Source organism: Salvelinus fontinalis, chromosome 15 (assembly GCF_029448725.1).
Source record: "Salvelinus fontinalis isolate EN_2023a chromosome 15, ASM2944872v1, whole genome shotgun sequence".
Taxonomy (NCBI): Eukaryota; Metazoa; Chordata; class Actinopteri; order Salmoniformes; family Salmonidae; genus Salvelinus; species Salvelinus fontinalis.
Window position 1 is genome coordinate 32,101,304 of NC_074679.1, and position 24,193 is coordinate 32,125,496.

Below are 24,193 nucleotides of genomic sequence, written 5' to 3' on the forward strand. Positions count from 1 at the left end.
AAATACAGCATACCTCACAATTAGATAAACCAGAAGGCACATACATTTCTTTATTGTTCAACAGGTTATCATGAACTTTACTCTAGCAATATCAAACATGCAGTCTGGATGATGCGCCTTTAAATACAAAGTGGACAAGGCAGTATAAATAATACAATGTGCACTGTATGTCGTCATGTAAAATATATACCGTGTATATTTATATGTATAAAACGTGCTTTTCAGAAGCTTCTTGGATAAAGGAGAGCACTCAAAGCACACCATCACTCTCCATCTGTAATATGAGCCAGATACACACAACGTGCCAAAAGAGGAATTCTTTACAAAAATATCCGAGAAAAACATTCAAAAAGCTTCTATTGCATGTTACTGTTCAATACTTTCAGCTTGTGAATACATTTGCAGAAACTTTTCCTTCTTTTTTTTTTTCAACAAAAATAAGTAAACTTTCGATTTCCCCCCACTTGTTCACAGGAATAAAAAACATTCTTACTACGGGTGCATTCACCAAAGGAAAGACATGTAGTCAACAACACTGAGGCCTTAGGGGCAAAACGTAAAACACATGCAACATCACACAGAAGATGGTGGAGGGGTCATCAAGTAGATTTTGAATAGAAAATAAACAGCATCATTTCTAAGTAATACAATGCTTGTGTTTCATCTCTGGTTTGCCCAGACGTACATTCAAACAATGAAGGAGTCAAGCTATGATATTAATGCTGCATAATGGTGCACCATTGCATTCAGCTGGTGCAGTAAACATTTCCCTCTAATAATTGTCATGCTGCGTGGTAAGTACATTAAGGCAATGCCAGGGTGAAGTGCTATAAGGTCAGTGTTAGCATCTGAACTTCAGCTCTATCCACCTACCAGTTTACAGTATTATTCTCTTGTGGGCGTAGTGTTCTGCAGTAGATACTTATGATGGCTTGTAATTGTAAACTGTATTATTAAAATGTCTTTGCCTCGGCCACAAGCATTCAGGTTGGCAGAGCACCTCAAATCGCTTATCTCTTGATCTCTGCTTTCCAATGAGGATTTCTGGTTAAGTGTTGTCAAGGTAAGTGCTTCAACCCTCTGTTTGGCGTAATTGAGGCTATTGTTCTGTGTTGAGTGAACATCGGGATACACAAAGCCCAAAGCCAAAACCCTTCCCATGGCCTTGAAATCCAACCGCCCCTCTCCTAAAGGAACCTGGAGAGAAGTTGCTCTTCATATGCACACAGACGACAGGTAGGTGTGTTGGCACATCGTTCATGGGTGACTAGCAGTTGAAGTGATTGGACATAACTTATAATTCGACAAGGCCAAATACTATAGGACTATCAAGGTGGAAATGGGAAGAGAAGTCTTCTGGAAGAGTGAAGTGGAATCAAAGTTGTGCAAGGAGGAAATGCCAAGTGGAACATTGTTTGTTATCAGTCTTGATTGCGTGTTAGGAGGAAACACCCACCACCTCGATCCTGAACCACATTCCCAAGTAAGGTTAACTGGAGAAAGAGAAAAAGGGAAACAGTATTAGTTTCTTCATAGTTTCTCCAAACCAACCCACAGTTCCGCGACATTGCCTGCACCACAGCATGCATCACCCCACATAGCACGCAGCTGTCACACATACAACCACCCAGAGCCACACAACTCCGCCCAATGGATTGCATGTTTTATTGCAAAACGTCAAAAGTCATTGTAAATAAATGTACAAAACATCATATTATAACACATTCTCTTTTACATTAAAATGACTAGTCAAACTGAAACACACACAGAAGAGGTAAGTCATGATTTGTGTCGATGGCCACTTTTGGAGTCTTCTCGTCGCATCCTGGGGGCATGTAATCTAGGAGGACTGAGGTCAGAGGGCAAAGGTCACACAGGGTTCAGGAGGAGGCTGATATAAGAAAGGGTTTACGGTTAAGGGTTTGATCATGATCAGATTCAGGAGTGTGGTAGGCGTTCCTGGAAACCTAAAAGTGTACGAAAAAATCTTATTTCCTGACATACACAACTACGAAGACTATAAGAGAACACATGAACATTTATCTTCTCAAATTCAAGTACACAAACCACCTCTTGGGCATGGTCCAAGAAAGTAGCCAATAGATTAAAGAAATATAGGAATAAACAATATTCAGAAGGGAATATCCAAGTCCTATTTCAATACAACCAAACTCACTGCACAACATGCCTTACTAGGGGTTTACCAAGGCTTTCACCCTATCTACTCATCAGAAATCAAACGCATCATCAATATCATCATCGATATCATGTAACGCCCAATGTTAGTCCTATAGGCCAAAGTTGAGCAATCAGAAAGCGGAAAATGGTAATGAGCATTGCCCAAATCCACCTAGCACTAGTCACATTCTTTTCACGTCTAAGTATTTGATAGGTGTAAGGTTCCCCTTTTTCCCAACCACCAGAGCCCTAGCTTTACTGTCTACGTCTGGCCTGTGGTCTTACCTGCTCTTGCTGGGGGGCAGCTGTCTGCTGGGCCGCCTCATGGACTGGCTGGGCTGGACCTTCATGGAGGAACGGGGCGAGGAGCGGGCAAAGTGCTCGGGGGCCGGGGGCTTCTTGGGGATTTTCTTGACCAGACGTCCCACCCACTTCTGTTGTTCCTCCTGAGACACGGCCAGCAGCAGCAGGTTCTTGGCCGTGGACACGTCATAGTTCACTGCAGTGGGACAAAGGGAAGGGTTTGTATTGTGTTTAATAACTGTGAATAACTGTGCAAACAAAAACAAACATAAAAAACAGCCGTGCACACCTCAACCCCCTGACAATCCCTTGATATGTCCCTGACAATGTCTTTATATGCCTCTACGTAACCCTGCTCTGCTATTAGCAACGACACCACACCCCCCACACCCCTACCTCTGCAGGGCGCGATGATCTCCTCCTTCTTGTCCATGTGGTCCTTGTGGCACTTGATGTGGCAGCGCCTGCACTCCAGGGCGGGCGGAGGCTTAAACATGTTCCACAGGGGCTTGGTGCACGCCTCACAGTTGGTGGGGAAGTGGTAGAGCGTAGGGATGAACTCGTGGCCCTTGTGGCAGATGTAGCTGGACTTCTCTCCACTGGCCAGCTCCACTGGGAACTCTGGCTCCTTCTTACACTCTCCCTCATTGGCATACAGAATCTGAGGAGAGTAGGAAAAGGTCATCATGGTAATTGTCAAACATCACATTCAGTATGAACCAGCCCCATCACATTAATCGTTAAATAAATGCATGAACAAAGAGCCATAACAATCAAGGGACCTGGAATATCCTGGGGATCTCTTTGGCATCAGCACGGTAAACGTCTGTTTGAGTGACAGGCCGCACATGGAAGAGTTTACTGAAAAGACAAGAAAAGGAAGAGAACAAAAATATTTTAATGTTGAAGGTAAAAAAAATATTAACTACAGTTATTGAATTAAATATGAAGGAATGAAATTGTATTTTTGTGTCAAATAGCCAGTTGGCAACCCATCCCTTGTGGGATTAATTGATACATAAACAAACATTACAGTAATTCACTGTGATAAATCAGTGATCATTTTTCTTCTGGTGTTCTCTGCCGTGCATAAAGAGTGAAACAGTGAAATATAAAAATCAATACATAATAGTAAATAAGGCTATCCAAACAATAATTATATCCTTTGAGCAGTAAAAAATATACATACATGTACAGTACCAGTCAAAAGTTTGGACACACCTACTCATTCAAGGGTTCTTCTTTATTTGTACTGTTTTCTACATTGTAGAATAATAGTGACGTGCTATCGACTCTCTCTCTCTACCGCACCTGCTGTCTTCAACTCTGAATGATCGGCTATGAAAAGCCAACTGACATTTACTCCTGAGGTGCTGACCTGTTGCACCCTCTACAACCACTGTGATTATTATTATTTGACCCTGTTGGTCATCTATGAACGTTTGAACATCTTGGCCATGTTCTGTTATAATCTCCACCCGGCACAGCCAGAAGAGGACCAGCCACCCCTCAGAGCCTGGTTCGTCTCTAGGTTTCTTCCTAGGTTCCTGCCGTTCTAGGGAGTTTTTCCTAGCCACCGTGCTTCTACATCTGCATTTGCTGTTTGGGGTTTTAAGCTGGGTTTCTGTATAGCATTTTGTGACATCGGCTGATGTAAAAAGGGTTCATAAATACATTTGATTGATTGATTGATTGAGAAGACATCAAAACTATGAAATAACACATATGGAAACATGTAGTAACCAAAAAAGTGTTAAACAAATCAAAATATATTTTATATTTGAGATTCTTCAAAGTAGCCACCCTTTGCCTTGATGACAGCTTCGCACAACTTGTTTAACACTTTTTTGGTTACTACATGATTCCATATGTGTTATTTCATTGTACAAATAAAGAAAAACCCTTGAATGAGTAGGTGTGTCCAAACTTTTGACTGGTACTGTACATACATACACACATACGTACATACACACTGTGATATATATATCTCACACACACACACACACACACACACACACACACACACACACACACACACACACACACACACACACACACACACACACACACACACACACACACACACACACACACACACACACACACACACACACACAATACATAATACATAATTAAAGAAAAATGAAACGGAATGCATTTGAACCCAGTCTGGCACAAAGTGAAGATTCATGTCGGAGACAAGCCTATACACAATCTATATACAGTACACACGTGCCATTTACCACATAGAAGCAAAATATTTTTCTAATTTAATTATAGGTAGCCATTTTTCTTTTATTCCAGGCTTTATCTAAATATTCCGCAAACGGACACAAAAACATTTCAGTTTCTCTTCATCGCTCAGCCACATAATGCCAGGGTCTATCTGGTGTAAGAGTAAGCGTATCTGTATTAGCATGATGATTTGAATTGAAGTAAGAGGAGCAGGTGGATAGTCGTTACTCACTCAATATCCAGCACCATGTAGGGGTTGGATAGCTCTTTGTCCTGTTCGCTGTTATAGAACAGAATCTTCTTGCTGCTCACAACCACATACTAAAAAGAGACAAGAAACAATACTTTTAACTGTAGCACATCCACAATATTAACCACAGAATGTTTGATCAGTAAAGCCAGGTTGTAAATCTTATCTTCACCTTTCTCTCCCATCCAAACTTCTTGGTGTTGTTCCTCACAGGCAGCGAGAGCCATCCCGCTAGTCTCATTTCTAAGAGAGTGAAAGGGTGAAACATCAAAACAGCAGGTCAATGTTGTGGTAGATCCACATGCTTCACAGTTCGTACATATTCCCAGGAAACATAGCATTTTCTATTTCAACGCAAAAAATGATGTAAACAGTAGATGAATCAAATGATCGCAGCACTCCGCACACATTATGGACGGACTCAACGACTAAACAAGGGTAAATGGTTTATGTTTCAGCTCCAGAGAGGTTTCCCTTCATCATGGACAATATATCGATCAAATAAATCAATAAATGTATAAATCATCAGAGTAATCAGTAGCCTATTATAGTGAGTACTGGCAACTGGACAACACAAGTCAAAAACAATCAGATGCCAAAGACAAAAGGAAAGATAGGTGGCACTCCAGGACAAGACAGAGCAAGTCACCAAAAATAACCAAAAGTCAATATAAACATACATAAGAGGTACAAGGCTGTGAACAGGACTGCTTGTACATTGTGTTTGAATGCACATAAACGGGTCCTCCTTACCTGTGTAGGCGTCATCCGCGTCAAAGTCTGGTCCACTGCTGAGGCTGGCTGATTCTAGGGAGGAGACGTTGGCGGAGCTGAGGAGGTTATGTAGCTGCTCTATGTCACTGTCCTTACTGTCCAGGGCCATCTGCAGCTCGATGCGTACCTGACTCTCATCTGCTATTTGCTATTTGACACAAACAGGAGGAAAGGAAACATACATTTGAAATGTCTGTATATTCTTAGTTTGAGCCCCCTGTTAACTTTGTTGGTCTCTCTTGGTGTGACTGACTGACCGCCTGCATGTCGTTGATCTCTCTTTGGTACTTGATGATGGTGGAGTTGAGTTTCTCCTTCTCTGACCTCAGCTCCAGCTGCAACTTCCTGTTCTCCTTCTCCTTCCTGCGCACATCAGTGTCGTTGCCGCGCCGACTGCCTGCTGCACGTACCTCCTTCCTGTTCATGATCTCCGCCAGCTTGTTCACAGCCTGAGAAACACACAAGACAAGAAATAGTCATGATGAGCATCTAAAACAATAGACAAAGGCAAGTGTCTTCAACACGATTTCCTTGCTACGCAACATTGTAAAGCTAGAAGAAATGACATTAAATCAGCCTGCCTGGGTCTTCAGTGTTCTCTCTGACTGGAGCTGCTTCTCAAACGTGAGCTTCATCTGGCTCATCAGCTGCTCATCATCCTTGGACGTCTGCAGCTCTGAACACATCCCAAATAGAAGAATAGAATGTTACAATCTAATGTTGAACAGAAATAGATATGATCTTTTTTATCAACCACACAGGCTGGAGGCAGAAACTTACCTTCAAGTGTCTCCTTGAGTTTGTTGTTGAGCTCCTCTTTCTCATTGGCTAAGTTGGCCACATCGCTAGTGAGGGTTCGGTTGGCCTCCTCCAGCTGGGCAGGGAAGAGCAGACAAAAAGTGAGACCAATGCAATTTGATAGTATTCAGCTGCAGCAAGCATTCTCAAGGCCTAGCAGGTGTCACCTCAGAGTCAGACTCACAGATCTATTGGTTACAATAGTCGATTCCGTTGTTGTTCACTCCTGGTCCTGGCTATAGTCCCAGCCCAGTACAAGCACACAAGAAAACCTGATTAAGCGTATCAAGTTCTTGATGATTATCCGATCAGTTGAATTCTGTGTTTTCGAAAGCACCAAGCTAGGACAAAAGCTCACGCCCAATGCAGCCCACCACGGCCCTCCAGAAACAGAAAAACCAGGGCTGACTCACCGAGCCAATGGTAATGTCCTTCTCGACCAGCTCCTGCTTGTGCCGAGCCATCATCTCCTTGAGCTCCAGCTCCTTCATGATTTTCTCCTTCTCCAGGTCGGAGTACTGCTCCTCAGCGATGGAGCGAGCCAGCTGCTCCGAGTCCGCCTTGGTCAGCGTGATCTCCAGCTGCGCCGCCAGGGAGTCCCTGAGTGGGTCACAGGTCAAGCATGTCTTCATAATGTTTTATAATGTAGCATTGAACATGGGTTTTGGTTGTGTTCTTTCTTGTGTTGTTTGTGTAAATAAATCAATAACAATGTATATTACAAGAACTCCGTAAGGAGGAAGAAAGCTTGAACCAGACCCTGAAGAAACCCATCCTCTTCTGGATCTCTGGGCAGATGTTTATAAGTTCAGCAGGACTGGAGTTGTACACTAGAGTGTCAGTAAACAGTGCAGGGCCAGGCCATTTCCTTGTACTCACCTCTCCTCTTGTAACTCCTGAAGGGATTGCTGCATGTCCTTGTAGAGCTTGCTCTTCTCTTCGCATTCCTCCTTCAACTCCCGCACCTGGGTCTTATACAGCGTCTGGGCAACACAAAAAGATGATCAATCACAAATTCAATGCAATAATGTATACACAGGGTGCAAGTTATCTCAAGTTAGGATTCCTCTCAAAGACAATCAAATTAAGTGTTGCAGCAGACTTACCGAAAAATACTGCTCAGCCTCTAGCTGGTCCTGAAGTTCCTTCATTTGGCCGTCCGAGTCCTGCCTTTCTCTGTGGACACAAACACAAATGAATCCTTTCAGTTTATTGTTTTATTGTGTTGACACTTTCTCTCAGCGTTATTACTTGCTAAAAATTCAAAGGTAAAATATTAAAAAAGGAGAAAAAAAAGAGTCTGAATGTTGACTGACTTGCGTAGCTCCTGGTTTTGTTTCTCCAGGCTGCGTCTGATTTCCAGCAGGTGGTTAGCCTCCTGTTTCAGCTGCTTCTCAGAGGTCCTCAGGGTGTTGAGCTGCTGGTTCTGGGCCTTCAGGTCATTCTGGGTCAGACTGCGCTTCTGGGTCTCCTGCTCGATCTTCAAAGTCAGGTTCTTCACCTCCTCGGTGAGCCTCTCCTTGTGCCTGCGGAGCTCATCCAGTTTCTGTAGGGACTGCTTGTAGTCACAATCCAGCATGCTGCTGTGTTTCTCCAGCTCCAACATCCTGTTCTCCACACGCAGCTTGGACGCCCTCTCCTCCTGCAGCTTCTGCTCCATGTCTGGGGGAAGGGGAAAGAGGGAGAAGAATGTTTATTTAATTGGATTTGACCCTGCTGACCACAGTCTAATTTCTTTACCGAAGACGGATTCCTGTCCTTTGTCATACCTGATAACTCAGGAAGGGCCTTACCCTTCATGGCCTCAGACTTGGCACCCTCGATCGACTCAATCTTGCTCTTGTCTGCGAGCCGTGCCTTGGTGGCTTTGTGCGACGCCTCCTCCTGCTCCAGCCCCTGCTGCAACACCTTCAGCTTGTACGTCATGTCTATTTCCTTGCTGCTCTTCTCCTACGAGAGAGTAGAAGAGAGAGAGAAGGTTAGAAAGTGAGAGTGCATAAAAGAGAGAGGGTAAGAACATAAGAAAGTGTGGAAGTTTACCTTCTCCAGGTCGGTGAGTTTCTCCTGTAGTAGTCTCTTCTCTGTCTCTGCTTTGGATAGGGCTTGTCTCACCTGCCGAACCTCATCCTCCAGCCCTGAGATTCGCCCTACAGAGACAGAGAAATGTCATAAAAGGCTAAATCATACTGTGAATAAATACGCACAGTCTCTCCCACACAAACAAAATCCCCACTAACCCTGCATGTCTGCGATGGTCTCTGAACCCTGGCTGTGCTCTCTCCTCTCAGCCTCCAGTGCTGCCTGCAGCCCGATACACTCCTTCTCCAGAGTGAGCTTGGAGCGCTCCAGCAGGCAGCACTTGTCCTGCAGCTCTCTGCCCCCGGCCTCCAGAGCCTGCAGCTGCTTGCCTGCCTCCGTCTGGGCCTTCCTCAGCCGCGTAGCCGCCTCCTGCTCCGCACGCAATAGAGCATTGGCCTCGTCCAGCTGGATAACAAATCACTTAGTCACACTTTGTAATGTGCATTCAAATCATGTGCATTCCAATCACAAATGTAAACACATGCACATAAACACACAGGCAAGTTATTTTATACCCTAAAAAACACACCTGTCTTTGTAAGTGAATGTTCTTCTCGTTGGATATGTGCGAGTTCTGATTTCTTTTCTTCATATCGTCCAGCTGGTCTCGGAGGCTGTTGACTGCAGATCACATCACAAGTTAGATATGAAAGTATACTGTGTGTGTGTGTGTGTGTGTGTGTTCAGCCAGCGGTCTCACCCTCGTTCTCCAGGCAGCGTTTCCGGTCGGCCTCGCTTTCGGCCTTGCGGTGGCTCTCCACAGTCTTGTGCTGCAGTAGAGCCTTCTCTCTCTCCAGCTGCCTCAGACTCGACTCCAGAGCCTTTCTGCTACTCGTCTGTCAATGCACCACCACAAAGGTCAGTGTTGGAAGTGCACAACTAATTATTTCTTGGTTGACATTTTTATCAGTTGTGTGCCATATTTCTACTGTAGCTCCAAAGTTCTCACCTCTTCATCAAGTTCTTTGGAGATTTTCTCTAGACGACTGGTGGAAGTTCTACAGGAAGAGAACATAGTGCATGTCACTATTCTCATCGCCCCATATCATAAAGAACATGACTAACTCACATAGCAAGTGAGTAATAGTAGTAGGTGTATTGTGTGTGTATGAGGCCAGGGCATGTCGTGTCTACCTGCACTTGTGCTCCAGCTCATCTTTGGTCTGCATCTCATTATTGAGCTGCTCTTCCAGCTGGTGCAGTTTCTTCTGTAGCTTGGCCGACTTGAGGAAGAGGGGAAGGAGGCGGCGCATCTGTTACAATATACTTCACCTGGATTCTGCTCTAAAACTAGAGCGTTTCATTTGACCACAATTTTACCTTTTTCCAAAGCCATAAACAAGTGAAATCAATTCAGAAGAGCTTTGATTAAAGAGAGAGAGAACACTTAACATCACAATATCCTGCAACAGATAAGAAAATACATTTCATTTGCTCTGCAAAACAATTTCAGTCAGCACAGAAGTCAATAAGCTGACAGCTTTCACGGGATTAGCTTGTTGTTTAGCTACTGAAGCAAAGCCTCGTAAGTGTTTCAGTAGCGCTAAGAACTTGACAGATTATTGTGCATAATTCTTGAGCCAAACAAAGGAATTATATTATTATGATCTGTTATGACATTGTTATTATGGTGTTGCGTTAGATTCATATGCACAAAATATAATTACATAACTTAAGTTACTTCTGTAACTCCGGTTCTCTGATATTATGAGTGAAATATCTCACGTGGGGGATTCGCTAGGATCACCTACTCTCGGAAGAACATATGTAAAGCGTCTGTTGTAGACAGACAGGTAGAGGGGCGAATGAGGTGAGCCCCTCACCTTCCTTAAAAAGGAGCCACTCTCCCAATTAATGAGATATGTCCCAAGAACAGTGTCCAATAGGTAAACTATTCTGTAGGAGAGGCAGTGTTTCCTATGAAAAAATATGTAGCAGAGTGGGACCCCGCACCACCAAAACAAGGGAGGAGAGGGACCACCCATTCAACCCTGTTTTGGGGGTCCGGGGACCCACCCTGGAGAATTTCCATGTATAAAGGAAAGAAGATACATTCTGGTGATTTTTTAAAAGGACATTAAACTTCAAAATGAATGAAAATACAACACCATCTAAAACAGAATTTCCACCTCCAGAAATGAGCCTAATAACATACTGGTAAAATTATTAACATAATGGACCATAAATATAGTTTATGCATAGTTCATATGATCAGGTATGCTATTAGCAATAAGAATTATCACCTGTAGCCCAGCTGATGTAGCATAGTGGCTATAAATAAATAGGCTGAAGCATGGGGTTGCCTATCTGCATTTACCCTATAGGGCTAATCATTACAGATCCCAAATGTGCTCTTTTAACTAGTTAGAATCATATTAATAAATGTTGTGTCCCCAAATAATTCTATAAACACAGTGAATATAATGTAGGCCTACCTGTTAGGGTAACTTGGGATAAACTGCCACCCGGGGTAACCCACCCTCTCCCCCAACACTTTCCCTGGTTGCCATTAATGTTGCTAAAATAAAAATGTAATCTGTCTCATCACAATTTTTTTGAATCACTCCGAAAAAATTATTATTGAGGTAGGGTGGTGTTTTCCCCCAAGTTACCCTAAAATTGACCTGTGTTACATGTATCCCCACTCTCCCCTATGCACTCACATGCTTAACCAAGCTGCTGCTGAAAAAAATTATAATCTGGATTTAAAATTGTGCAGTTGATGCATATTTAGGAGTTGAGAAACTAATAGGATTGGAAAGACGATTGCAAGGATTGTTGTGCTGCTTGTCAAAATGCAAGTTTCCCTCCCTAATGCACTCCTAATGCACTTGTAACTTGAATGCGCCTCGAGAGGAATATTTCTCACACATAGAACACACAACAACAACTCAACTTGGTAAATAGATTCTACACCCAATTTTTCCAATGTTGTGTCAGCTCTTCTACACCAAACGGCGTGGTCACCGTCTTTTGGGATAGGGTCTCCCAGGGCCCTCATAGGGTTGTTGCTTCTATCAGACTGCAGCAAGTCAGTCTAAATAGATGCAGAAAGAGGGCTCTCTCTGGAGCAGCCAGAGCCATGACGTGAGACGTCAGGCAATATAGCCGTAGGAAGAAGGAAACAACTGCAGTGCAGTATTTCTAATCCTGGTCAGTAGGACAGCTACATAACTGGTATGTCTTGGCCCTGCTCCATGGAGAGGGTTGTTAAGAGCAAAGATATCTCTTCAGCTGTTCACTCCCGTAGGATGGAGAGGCAAAGCAAGCAGTGGCCCGGCTGCATGAACCAATCGCAGTAAAAAACTGGACGAAGAAAAGCTGAAGCTTCGTGGCCTCGGGAGTACTAGATAGCAGTCTGGTGCTCTGATGCCTGGTGAGGGCGCCCCATCCCACTATTTTGACTGATCTCTAGCTCAATGGAGAGTGTTCTCCATAACAGAGCCAAGTCGCCTTTGCAATGTAGAGGGGGGAAAAACGCCCCTCAGAATCCTATAAAGGGCTGAGGGGGTTTCACAGTGAGGCCTGGAAAATGCCTCACACAATATGTAAAAAGGGCCACAGTGGATGTCGAAAGACAGAATGCCGTCCTGCTTCGTATGTCGGTGAGACCGGAGGGAGGGCTCACATACTGACTTTACTGCCCCTGGCTGAAAATCCGAGAAGGGTTGTCGCAACACAGCCCTGCCTTCCCACTGCTGTAAAACTTGGAGAGGGAAAAGAGCAGAAAACGTTAAACCCGAAAAAGGAGGGTAGGGCAGAGAGCCATAGGTCTTGCACACTATCCTTCTAAGCCGCCCTAGGTTGTCCAGCCCTTCTTATCTCCCTCAGGAAGGTTAGAGAGGTAAATCTTTGTTGCGGCTGCAGCGTAAGACTGCTTCCCTACAGGTTTGGCCTGGTTCAGGGGCCTAGCCGGAGTCTTGGCAGACTGCTGCGTCACCAGGGACCTCAGTCCCCCAAGGACAGCTTATTACCCCTTCCCAGCAGTGAGGCTGGGGCGATATACAGGAACCAACGGCTGCCACGTGCTTCGCATTTATTCTTGTGCATGTCACACTTCTGCCGCGTGGTGGCAACAGTTAGCCCGAACAACTCCTTGAGTGTCACTGGGGCATCCAGTAGGTCTTTAGTAACACGGCGCCAGGGGCTGAGATGGTCAGCCAGTGACGGCTCCACTGCGGGAGGGTTACCAAACTCGGATTCTTCTATATGTCCAGGCTCGGGGTACCCCTAGCAAGAATTTAGCTAGTTATGGGTTTATCCCACTAGTTCTTAGCTTCCCTGAGGCAAACTGATCATGCGTGGAGCAGTTATTTTAAATCAACACTGTATGAGACAGGAGTCCCTTAACGGACGCTGAGCTCCCACAGGAGACGGCCACTCAATGCCGAGTCTGGCCGAGGCTTGTTTGCAGAGATGAAGGAGCCCAAACTCCAAAGGAGGAGGGGCAGTTACACTGCTCTCAGGGCCTGAGAGGGCAGGAAAACGGGGTCAGCCCCCATCTCCTGAGTTATCTCGAGGATATCCGTGAGATTAATTCCATCGTCATCCCCTAACTCGCCTTCCCCTGACACTACATCGTCAGACAGTGAAGGGAGGGAGTTGAGGCTGTCTGTCGCTGTTGGCTTGGAGGAGAGAGGGGCTACCGATATAGAAGCACATTTAAAGCCTCTTCTTCAGACCTGCCCTTGTCAGCAGTGCTCACAGGACTCAGGTTCGTCGAGCCTCTCATGGGGATGTTCCATATTGATGCACAGAGGTTTGGAACCTTTCCCCACAATCATGGAACCACAAGCACAAGAACGTGGGGGTTCGAGTGCTGAGCTAGGCTCTTCCTGGGATGGGATAATAGTGGCCATTGTTTTTTTGGGCCCCTGTTCAACAAAGCCATAGTGGATGAGAAGATCCTTCCTTGAGGGATTCAGGGCTCTAAAATCCCTCACCCCCCTCTACCAGACATTGTATTCTGCCATAAAGGAACAAGGCTTGCTAGGGGGACAGCAAGATGCCGGTTGTAAGAGCAACGTGTATATGGTGTAGCCAAGATAGTTAGAAGCTTTGTGGCTAGCCAAAAATATCTTGTGTAAATGGTGTAATAAGCTAGTTAGCTGTTAGCCGCAAGGTTTCTAACTAGCAATAATGAGCAAAGTTGAACGCTATAGCCACGAGGCTAGTGTGGCATTAGCTAGAAGTAACCGATGCTAGCTCAGTGCTAGTTGAAGGAAACCGTGCGGGGGCAAAGTTAGTCTTCTGCGACTGAAGGAGCCGTGAGGCTGAGACGGACGGTCTAATTAACACAATGGGTGAACGTAGCTTAATCTAGATGAGAAAAGGGAGCTAGCAATGCTACCGTGTTGCAAGTACGGCGAGCTTCCCAAGTTAGCCTTGCAGAGTGGGCTAACAGAGTTTCAATAGCTAGCCGGGAAGCAAGCTACTAACAGAGACAGAAGTAGAAGAGTAATTTCTACACAAAACGAAAACCTCTCGAGACCTACACTAGGCAGCGATATCCTTCACGGTTCACTTCTGAGCAGTCAAGCAGGAAAACAGGCATCCAGTCGATCTGAGCACTAGAGAGTAATGTTAATTCTCTTCTTGAGGAAGAGAAGTGAGAATAACCAGAGGTCGGGAGAGTGGCTCCTTTTAAGGAAGGTGAGGGGCTCACCTCATTCACCACTCTACCTGTGTCTCCAACAGATGCTTTTGATAGGTTCTTCTGAGAGTAGGTGATCCTTGCAAATCCGCCACATGTGATATCAAAACAAATAATTGAAAGAGAACTATAGGTATATGACAGGCAAGTAGGTACCCACCTCTCCTTTTAAGGCTGTTGAGTTCACGGTCACAACTGTAGAGTTATTCACACCGCTTAGTAACCTGGAGGAAACACATTGGTAATTGATGAACAACTAACAGCTCACACACATACACACATTAATACACACTTTCAGAGTTTTTAACATAATCAAAGCTTGTGTGAAACTTAGACATCCACTATACATGAGTTACTAAGTAAAAAAATACTGTCCATGATGAGGAAGGACTGTGATAGTAAGACATGAAGTCTGAAGACTTACTGGTCTTCCTTGAAGTATGTGAAGCCGACGAAAGGAAGCTGGTTTCCCACAAAAGCCTTAGGAGTAGGGAAGGTCTCCACGTCACCCTTGTCATCTTCTATCTCATCAAAGTTGCTAGTGTCAATGTCACTGCTCAACTCTGGAACCACAGGAGCCGCCGCTAAACAGTGGGAGGGAGAGTGGGAGGAGAGGTGGGAGGGAGAGTGGGAGGAGAGGTGGGAGGGAGAGTGGGAGGAGAGGTGGGAGGGAGAGTGGGAGGAGAGGTGGGAGGGAGAGTGGGAGGAGAGGTGGGAGGGAGAGTGGGAGGAGAGGTGGGAGGGAGAGTGGGAGGAGAGTGGGAGGGAGAGCGGGAGGGAGAGTGGGAGGGAGAGTGGGAGGGAGAGTGGGAGGGAGAGCGGGAGGGAGAGCGGGAGGGAGAGCGGGAGGAGAAGTGGGAGGAGAGTGGGAGGAGAGTGGGAGGAGAGGTGGGAGGGAGAGTGGGAAGAGAGGTGGGAAGAGTTGGGAGGAGAGTTGGGAGGGAGAGAAAGAAGGAAATATTGATGTTATTTATGTAATTTCTAGGTAACCATATGTAATATGTTTTCTATTGTACCAGGATGATCTTATATGATCAAATAAATAAATAAAATGTACTTGGCTGTATGGCAGAGACACCTACTGTTTCTGATGCTGTCGAAGTTCCATTGGTCATTCTTGAAAAAGGGGTGTCGTTTGATCTCCTCCACCCCGTTGCGGCCCAGTCGCACCTCCCTAAAAACCAAATTAAAGGGCCATAGACTTACAGTTGAAGTCGGAAGTTTACATTCACCTTAGCCAAATACATTTAAACTCAGTTTTTCACAATTCCTGACGTTTAATCCTAGTAAACATTCCCTGTCTTCGGTCAGTTAGGATCACCACTTTATTTTAAGAATGTGAAATGTCAGAATAATAGTAGAGAGAATTATTTATTTCAGCTTTTATTTCTTTCATCACATTCCCAATGGGTCAGAAGTTTACATACACTCAATTAGTATTTGGGAGCATTACCTTTAAATTGTTTAACTTAGATCAAACGTTTCGGGTAGCATTCCACAAGCTTCCCACAATAAATTGGGTGAATTTTGGCCCATTCCTCCTGACAGAGCTGGTGTAACTGAGTCAGGTTTGTAGGCCTCCTTGCGCGCATACGCTTTTTCAGTTCTACTTACAGATTTTCTATAGGATTGAGGTCAGGGCTCTGTGATGGCCACTCCAATACCTTGACTTTGTTGGCCTTGAGCCATTTTGCCACAACTTTGGAAGAATGCTTGGTGTCATTGTCCATTTGGAATACCCATTTCTGACCAAGCTTTAACTTCCTGACTGATGTCTTGAGATGTTGCTTCAATATATCCACATAATTTTCTATCCTTATGATGCCATCAATTTTGTGAAGTGCACCAGTCCCTCCTGCAGCAAAGCACCCCCACAACATGATGCTGCCACCTCTGTGCTTCACAATTGGGATGGTGTTCTTCGGGTTGCAAGCATTCCCCTTTTTCCTCCAAACAAAACGATGGTCATTATGACCAAACAGTTCTATTTTTGTGTCATCAGAGCAGAGGACATTTCTCCAAAAAGTATGATCTTTGTCCCCATGTGCAGATGCAAACCACAGTCTGGCTTTTCATGGCGGTTTTGGAGCAGTGGCTTCTTCCTTGCTGAGCGGCCTTTCAGGTTATGTCGATATAGGACTCGTTTTACTGTGGATGTAGATACTTTTGTAACTGTTTCCTCCAGCATCTTCACAAGGCCCTTTGCTGTTGTTCTGGGATTGATTTGCACTTTTCGCACCAAAGTACGTTCATCTCTAGGAGACAGAAACCGTCTCCTTCCTGAGCGGTATGACGGCTGCGTGGTTCCATGTTATTTATACTTGAGTACTATTGTTTGTACAGATGAACGTAGATACCTTCAGGCGCTTGGAAATTGCTCCCAGGGATGAACCAGACTTGTGGAGGTCTACAATTTGTTTTCTGAGGCCTTGGCAGATTTCTTTCGATTTTCCAATGATGTCAAGCAAAGAGGCACTGAGTTTGAAGGTAGGCCTTGAAATACATCCACAGTTACACCTCCAATTGACTCAAATGATGTCAATTAGCATATCAGAAGCTTCTAAAGTCAAGACATAATTTTCTGGAATTTTCCAAGCTGTTTAAAAGCACAGTCAACTTAGTGTATGTAAACTTCTGACCCACTGGAATTGTGATACAGTGAAATAATCTGTCTGTAAACAATTGTTGGAAAAATGACTTGTGTCATGCACAAAGTAGATGTCCTAACGAACTTGCCAAAACTATAGATTGTTAACAAGAAATGTGTGGAGTGGTTGAAAAACGAGTTTTAATGACTCCAACCTAAGTGTATGTAAACTTCCGACTTCAACTGTATGTTAGTGGTCAGGGAGAAAGCTGGGATAGTTCCGTATGAAAATTGTCTGGATATCGGTCAGACTACTACAAAAATTACTTTGCAAACTGTAACTTGAAGTTTAAATCTGTAACTGTGGTTAATATTCTTAACATCATTGTTACCTGTCTGTCAGGAAGGCACAGATGAGGTTTTTGGCGTCTTTGGAGATCTCTACATCATCTGGAAAGTTGAGGGAATTCTTGTGATCCATGATCTTGCTGTATGTTCCAACAAGGGAGTCGGCATAGAATGGTGTGTCACCTAATGGGAACATAGCACAGAAATAAGTACACTATGTTTACTTATAAGCAATTTGCTTACAAGTTCTCCAATATCTTTTTATAGGCAGACTTGATATATCTTCAGTTAGTGTAAACTAAGATTGAGTCATTATTTTTAGACAAACAAAGACCAGGAACATAAACACCAAGGAGTTAGACAACCCCAACTCACCGACTAGCATCTCGAAGATGAAGACCCCTACAGACCACCAGTCACACTCCCGTCCGTAGTAACCATCTCCACCCTGCGACTTTAGAACCTCAGGAGAGATGTAGTCTGGAGTGCCAACCGCTGTGTCACAGTGCACCATCCCAGTCTGTAACCAGTCAATCCTTCAGTTAGACACATTTTCTCTAGCAAACCAAGTATGAATCATCAAGTATATACAGTTAAGTTTTAATGAGCGCTTATCAAATAAGTGTTAAGTTAAAGCACAGCTAGACACAAGCTATTCCGCGGGAAGTATTGTGAGTAATGCTCTCTTTAGCACACTGCACAGCTGGAACAAGTGGAAAATGTGGTCCTCACAGAGTCCATCTTCATGCAGGTTCCGAAGTCGGCCAGTTTGAGGTGTCCGTGGCGGTCCAGGAGCATGTTGTCAGGCTTGACGTCGCGGTGGATGAAACCCAGGGAGTGGATGGCATCCAGTGCCATGACCACCTCGGCCGTGTAGAACCGGGCCCACTTCTCAGGCATATCGTAGGTACTGGTGAGGTTCACCAGGTCCCCTCCAGGCATGTACTCCATCACCATGTAGAGGTAACGGTCGTCTTGGAAGGCACAGCACAACTAGACACAGACCGGAAAGCAAAAACAATTCAAGTTACAGGGTTATCTTCCATCACACTATTTTGGTTTGATATTGTTTGTGCAGATCGTTTTAAAATCTGTTTTTGTCCTGTCTTGTTATACAATATATTATACACTCAGTGGCCAGTTAATTAAGTACACCAACCCGTTCACGAAAATGGTTTGCTCCTACAGACAGTGAGTTACATGGCCGTGGCTTGCTATATAAGGCAGGCAGACAGGCAACAAGACATTAAGTTACTGTTCGATTTAACCTTAGAATGGGCAAAACGAGTGACTTAAGCGACCGAGCGTGGCCAGGTGCGCCGGTTCCAGTATCTCAGAAACAGCTGGCCTCCTGGGCATTTCGCACACAACAATATCTAGGGTTTACCGAGAATGGTGCGACAAACAAAAAACATCATGTCAGCGGCAGTCCTGTGGGTGAAAACAGCTAGTTGATGAGAGGTCTCAGAACAACAGTGGTGTGCAGAACGGCATCTCGGAACGCACAACTCATCGGTCCTTGTCATGGATGGGCTATTGCAGCAGACAAAAGCACCGGGTTCCACTCCTGTCAGCTAACAACAAGAAGAAGCGGTTCCAGTGGGAACGCAATCACCAACACTGGACAACTGAGGAGTGGAAAAACATTGCCTGGTCCGACGAATCCCGGTTGAGTATATAGGTGTGTGTGTGTGTGTGTGTCAGGTCTTACTTGTACAACCCAGGGACTGTTGGCGAAGGCCATAATATCCCTCTCCTCCCAGAAAAAGGCTGAGTCTGAGCGTTTTATCATCTCAAACTTGCTCAGCAGCTTCATGGCGTACACTTTCTGAGAGGCTTTGTGTCGAACCTGGGGGAAACAAAGGAATTAAAGAGACAGAAAGAGAGATGGAAAAAGACACAAGGGAGAGTCAAAACTAAGTGTTGTACGCAATACGCAGATGCTTCACATCTTGATGAAATACAAAAATAAATACATCTCACCAGCTGAACCTCCCCAAACGCCCCTCTGCCGATCACCTTCACCCTGTCAAAGTCCTCAGACTTCATCTGAAAGTCCCGTAGGTGCCCCATCACCTTCTCATCTGCATGGAGAAGAGAGGAGTCAGCCATCCACACACACATTCACACATATATCTTTACTATTACCAAACATACTTACATCTGTTTAAAAAGGTTTCTACATTTTTATTTTTCCGTAGGGCAGGGTAGTCTAGATCTAGAACGAAGGCATTGATAGAATCCTGAAATAGAGAAAGAAGAAAACTCATTAATTGGAAAAGATAAACCAACATAACATGCAATCAAGCAAAGTGAATGTGGGAGCGTTATTTTTGGGGTGTAATTCAACTTTTTACCCAAAACAATGAGGACATTTAAGTGCCACAAAAATTGGGTATAACATGTGTCCATTTCAATTAATTTAATTCAGGAATTGGGCATAAAATGTGATCTAATAAAAATCCCATAACATTGAATTGGAATTGACATAACTCATAACAAGCATAAAACACAGAGGGCAGTGGATTTGACAGTGGTCATTCTCTGACACCAACAGATATTTGTATGAAGATGTGTCAAGAATAACATTACAACAATTAAAACATTCATCTTCATATGTGCCAAGAAAAACATTACAACAGACCATCCTAGAACCTTTCAGATCCTACAGTTGAAGTCGGAAGTTTACATACACCTTAGCCAAATACATTTAAACTCAGTTTCTCACAATTCCTGACATTAAATCCTAGTAAAAATTCCCTGTCTTCGGTCAGTTAGGATCACCACTTTATTTTAAGAATGTGAAATGTCAGAATTATAGTAGAGAATGATTTAATTCATCTTTTATTTCTTTCATCACATTCCCAGTGGGTCAGTAGTTTACATACACTCAATTAGTATTTGGTAGCATTGCCTTTAAATTGTTTAACTTGGGTCAAACGTTTCGGGTAGCCTTCCACAAGCTTTGTGATGGCCACTCCAATACCTTGACTTTGTTGTTCTTGAGCCATTTTGCCACAACTTTGGAAGAATGCTTGGTGTCATTGTGCATTTGGAAGACCCATTTCCGACCAAGCTTTAACTTCCTGACTGATGTCTTGAGATGTTGCTTCAATATATCCACATAATTTTCCATCCTCATGATTCTATTGATTTTATGAAGTGCACCAGTCCCTCTGGCAGCAAAGCACCCCCACAACATGATGCTGCCACCCCTGTGCTTCACGGTTGGGATGGTGTTCTTCAGCTTGCAAGCATTCCCCTTTTACCTCTAAACATTATGATGGTCATTATGGCCAAACAGTTCTATTTTTGTTTCATCAGACCAGAGGACATTTCTCCAAAAAGTATGATCTTTGTCCCCATGCGCAGTTGCAAACCGCAGTCTGGCTTTTCATGGCGGTTTTGGAGCAGTGGCTTCTTCCTTGCTTGCTTGTTGCCTTTCAGGTTATGTCGATATAGGACTCGTTTTACTGTGGATATAGATACTTTTGCAACTGTTTCCTCCAGCATCTTCACAAGGTCCTTTGCTGTTGTTCTGAGATTGATTTGCACTTTTCGCTCCAAAGTACGTTCATCTCTAGGAGACAGAAAGCATCTCCTTCCTGAGCGGTATGACGGCTGCGTGGTTCCATGTTGTTTATACTTGCGTACTATTGTTTGTACAGATGAACGTGGTACATTCAGGCATTTGGAAATTTCTCCCATGGATGAACCAGACTTGTGGAGGTCTACAATTTGTTTTCTGAGGTCTTGGCTGATTTATTTTGATTTTCCCATGATGTCAAGCAAAGAGGCACTGAGTTTGAAGGTAGGCCTTGAAATACATCCACAGGTACACCTCCAATTGACTCAAATTATGTCAATTAGCCTATCAGAAAGCCATGACATAATTTTCTTGCATTTTCCAAGCTGTTTAAAAGCACAGTCAACTTAGTGTATGTAAACTTCTGATCCACTGGAATTACATACAGTAAATTATATGTGAAATAATCTGTTTGTAAACAATTGTTGGAATAATTACTTGTGTCATGCACAAAGTAGATGTCTTAACCAACTTGCCAAAACTATAGATTGTTAACAAGAAATTTGTGGAGTGATTGAAAATCGAGTTTTAATGACTCCAACCTAAGTGTATGTAAACTTCCGAATTCAACTGTACGAGTGTCTCTTTCTCACCGCCCAGTTCGTCCGTCTCTCTACTCTGCAGAAGTCAGTGTACACTATACAGCTGATGCCAGCTGTTTCATCATCTCCACTCCACTTCCCAATAAAGGACGTACCTCACACAGAACTACTATTTGAGGAGAAGAAGCACACAGACACACGCTGATGCTCACATTGACACGGCTCATCTCCCCTTAGAGCTCAGCAATACAGGAAATGATCCACCCCGCCCAGCACTCAGAAGATAATTTCACTGTGTCATGAAGCCGGTACCTCAGTGTGCAAGTCATTTCCTCTGTAGAGAGAGACAACTCCACGCAGCCCGCCTATCCCTACTCAATAGGCAGTGAGTAAAAAAAGTGAAGCTACACTTTATAACTAGTGGACTGTAGAAATTGTGAACTATTTACCTGTTATTTAATTAGAAACATCACTGTAAAATGGCTGATTGGTCATAACCAAAATTAAGTGAGTGTGGTATCTTTGGGTTCACTGGAAAAAAGCATGTGTAATGTGCAATTACAAAAAGCACCTGCATTTGTGTTGATGCCTGTGAAGTAGTCTACAGTTACCAGGAAGACCTGCTACTTCACAAATGTCAACATAAGATTAGATTATTACCACATATTTTCCTATGAAATATCTTGCTATAAATACCCTTTGCAACATGACTGTAAAATAAAGTCTTGTCCTTCCTGGGGAAAAAAGCACCTAAATCCCAGAGCATCTTGTCAGGTACAGAGCAGAACCCTGACTGCTCACACATGCCAATCATGCATTACTGGACAGCCATTGGACAAGAGCCATCCATGGCCTTCCATGGCAAAAACAACAAGATATACTTTGAGTCTGAACGTCCATTCCATGCGTGTATGTGGGCAACACCCAGGGAGATTAAGAACCCTTCTTTCAAACTTCCATCAAAACAAATCTTATTTGTCACGTGCATCGAATAAAACAGGTGTAAACCTTTACATGAAATGCTTATTTTCGAGAAACAGAGTTAAGAAAATATTTACTGTGGGGCCTCCCGAGTGGCGCAGTGGTCTAAGGCACTGCATCGCTGTGTCTCTAGAGATCCTGGTTCAAGTCCATGCTCTGTCTCAGCTGGCCACGTCCCAGGAGAGCCATGGGGTGACGCACAATTGGCCCAGCGTCGTCCGGGTTAGGCGAGGGTTTGGCCGGCAGGGATGTTCTTGTCCCATCTCGCACTAGCGACTCCTGTTGTGGGCCGGGCGCAATACATGCTGACACGGTCACCAGGTGTACGGTGTTTCCTCCGACACATTGGTGCGGCTGGTTAAGCGGGCATTGTGTCAAGAAGCAGTGCAACTTGGTTCGCCTCTCCCGAGTCCGTACAGGAGTTGCAGCGATAGGACAAAACTGTAACTACCAATTGGGGAGAAAAAGCCCTTGAAAATATTTTCTAAAGTAAATATAAAAAGTAACACAGCAGAATTACATAACAATAACAAGGCTATATACAGGGGTCCCGGTACCGAGTAAATGTGTTGGTGTTGAGGTCATTTGAACATGTAAGTAGAGGTAAAGTGACAATGCATAACTGATAAACAAAGCCGTGAGCCATGACCAGCCTTTCAAAGCACTTCATGGCTACCGACGTGAGTGCCACGGGGCGGTAGTCATTTAGGCAGCTTACTTTTGTATTCTTGGGCACAGGGACTACGGTGGTCTGCTTGAAACATGTGGGTATTACAGACTCGTTCAGGGAGAGGTTGAAAATGTCAGTGAAGACACTTGTCAGTTAGTCCGTGCATGCTCCGAGTACACACCCTGGTAATCCGTCTGGCCTCGCAGCCTGTGAATGTTGACCTGTTTAAAGGTCTTACTCACATCGGCTATGGAGAGCGTGATCACACAGTCATCTGGAACAGCTGGTGCTCTCATGCATGCTTCAGTCTTGCTTGCCTCGAAGCGAGCATAAAAGACATTTAGCTCGTCTGGGCTGGGTTTCCTTTGTAGTCCATAATAGTTTACAAGCCCTGCCACATCCGACAAACGTCAGAGACGGTGTAGTAGGATTCAATCTTAGTCCTGTATTGATGCTTTGCCTGTTTGATGGTTCGTTTGAGGGCATAGCGGGATTTCTTGTAAGCGTCCGGATTAGTGTCCCGTTCCTTGAAAGCGCCAGCTCTAGCCTTTAGCTTGGTGCAGATGTTGCCTGTACTCCATGGCTTCTGGTTGGGATATGTACGTACAGTTACTGTGGGGACTACGTTCTCAATGCACTTATTGATGAAGCCGGTGACTGAGGTGGTATACTCCTCAATGCCATTGGATGAATCACGGAACATATTCCAGTCTGTACTAGCAAACAGTCCTGTAGCGTATCATCCGTGTCATCGAGTAACTGGTACTTCTTGCTTTAGTTTTTGCATGTAAGCAGGAAATCAGGAGGATATAATTATGGTCATATTTGCCAAACGGAGGGTGAAGGAGAGCTTTGTATGCGTCTCTGTGTGTGGAGTAAAGGTGGTCTAGAAATGTTTTTCCTCTGGTTGCACATGTTACATGCTGGTAGAAATGAGGTAAAACTGATTTAAGTTTGACTGCATTAAAGCTGTCGGCCACTAGGAGCACCGCTTCTGGATGAGCATTTTCTTGTTTGCTTATGGCTTTATACAGCTCGTTGAGTGCGGTCTTAGTGCCAGCATCGGTTTGTGGTGATATATAGACGGCTACGAATAATATAGATGAGAACTCTCTTGGTAAATAGTGTGGTCTGAAGCTTATCATGAGGTACACTACCTCAGATGAGCAATATCTCGAGACTTCTTTAACATTTGCCCTGGCGATACAC

At 44.3% G+C, this 24,193-nt stretch overlaps 1 protein-coding gene across 2 annotated transcripts in view; it reads right to left on the bottom strand.

Annotated features, from left to right (window-relative positions):
* Positions 1 to 25: 25 nt before the first annotated feature.
* rock2a (rho-associated, coiled-coil containing protein kinase 2a) overlaps positions 26 to 24,193 on the bottom strand; it is a 44,721-nt gene continuing 20,553 nt past the window's right edge. The window contains exons 2-31 of one of the 2 annotated variants that reach the window (XM_055863448.1): positions 19,367 to 19,448; positions 19,189 to 19,289; positions 18,917 to 19,054; positions 17,938 to 18,198; positions 17,581 to 17,725; positions 17,250 to 17,388; positions 15,353 to 15,444; positions 14,695 to 14,854; positions 14,431 to 14,494; positions 9,752 to 9,840; positions 9,567 to 9,615; positions 9,318 to 9,453; positions 9,147 to 9,238; positions 8,776 to 9,022; positions 8,579 to 8,685; positions 8,332 to 8,488; positions 7,855 to 8,200; positions 7,645 to 7,714; positions 7,418 to 7,521; positions 6,952 to 7,138; positions 6,521 to 6,614; positions 6,322 to 6,416; positions 5,998 to 6,189; positions 5,720 to 5,888; positions 5,139 to 5,209; positions 4,949 to 5,037; positions 3,264 to 3,342; positions 2,878 to 3,142; positions 2,464 to 2,677; positions 26 to 1,493 (exon numbers count right to left, since the gene is read on the bottom strand). In XM_055863448.1, the coding sequence (XP_055719423.1) occupies positions 1,490 to 1,493; positions 2,464 to 2,677; positions 2,878 to 3,142; positions 3,264 to 3,342; positions 4,949 to 5,037; positions 5,139 to 5,209; positions 5,720 to 5,888; positions 5,998 to 6,189; positions 6,322 to 6,416; positions 6,521 to 6,614; positions 6,952 to 7,138; positions 7,418 to 7,521; positions 7,645 to 7,714; positions 7,855 to 8,200; positions 8,332 to 8,488; positions 8,579 to 8,685; positions 8,776 to 9,022; positions 9,147 to 9,238; positions 9,318 to 9,453; positions 9,567 to 9,615; positions 9,752 to 9,840; positions 14,431 to 14,494; positions 14,695 to 14,854; positions 15,353 to 15,444; positions 17,250 to 17,388; positions 17,581 to 17,725; positions 17,938 to 18,198; positions 18,917 to 19,054; positions 19,189 to 19,289; positions 19,367 to 19,448 (4,038 nt within the window). In that variant the 3' untranslated portion in view covers positions 26 to 1,489. Of the gene's footprint in view, positions 1,494 to 2,463; positions 2,678 to 2,877; positions 3,143 to 3,263; positions 3,343 to 4,948; positions 5,038 to 5,138; positions 5,210 to 5,719; positions 5,889 to 5,997; positions 6,190 to 6,321; positions 6,417 to 6,520; positions 6,615 to 6,951; positions 7,139 to 7,417; positions 7,522 to 7,644; positions 7,715 to 7,854; positions 8,201 to 8,307; positions 8,489 to 8,578; positions 8,686 to 8,775; positions 9,023 to 9,146; positions 9,239 to 9,317; positions 9,454 to 9,566; positions 9,616 to 9,751; positions 9,841 to 14,430; positions 14,495 to 14,694; positions 14,855 to 15,352; positions 15,445 to 17,249; positions 17,389 to 17,580; positions 17,726 to 17,937; positions 18,199 to 18,916; positions 19,055 to 19,188; positions 19,290 to 19,366; positions 19,449 to 24,193 lie in introns of both variants that reach the window. The other variant, XM_055863447.1, reaches the window with a different exon arrangement.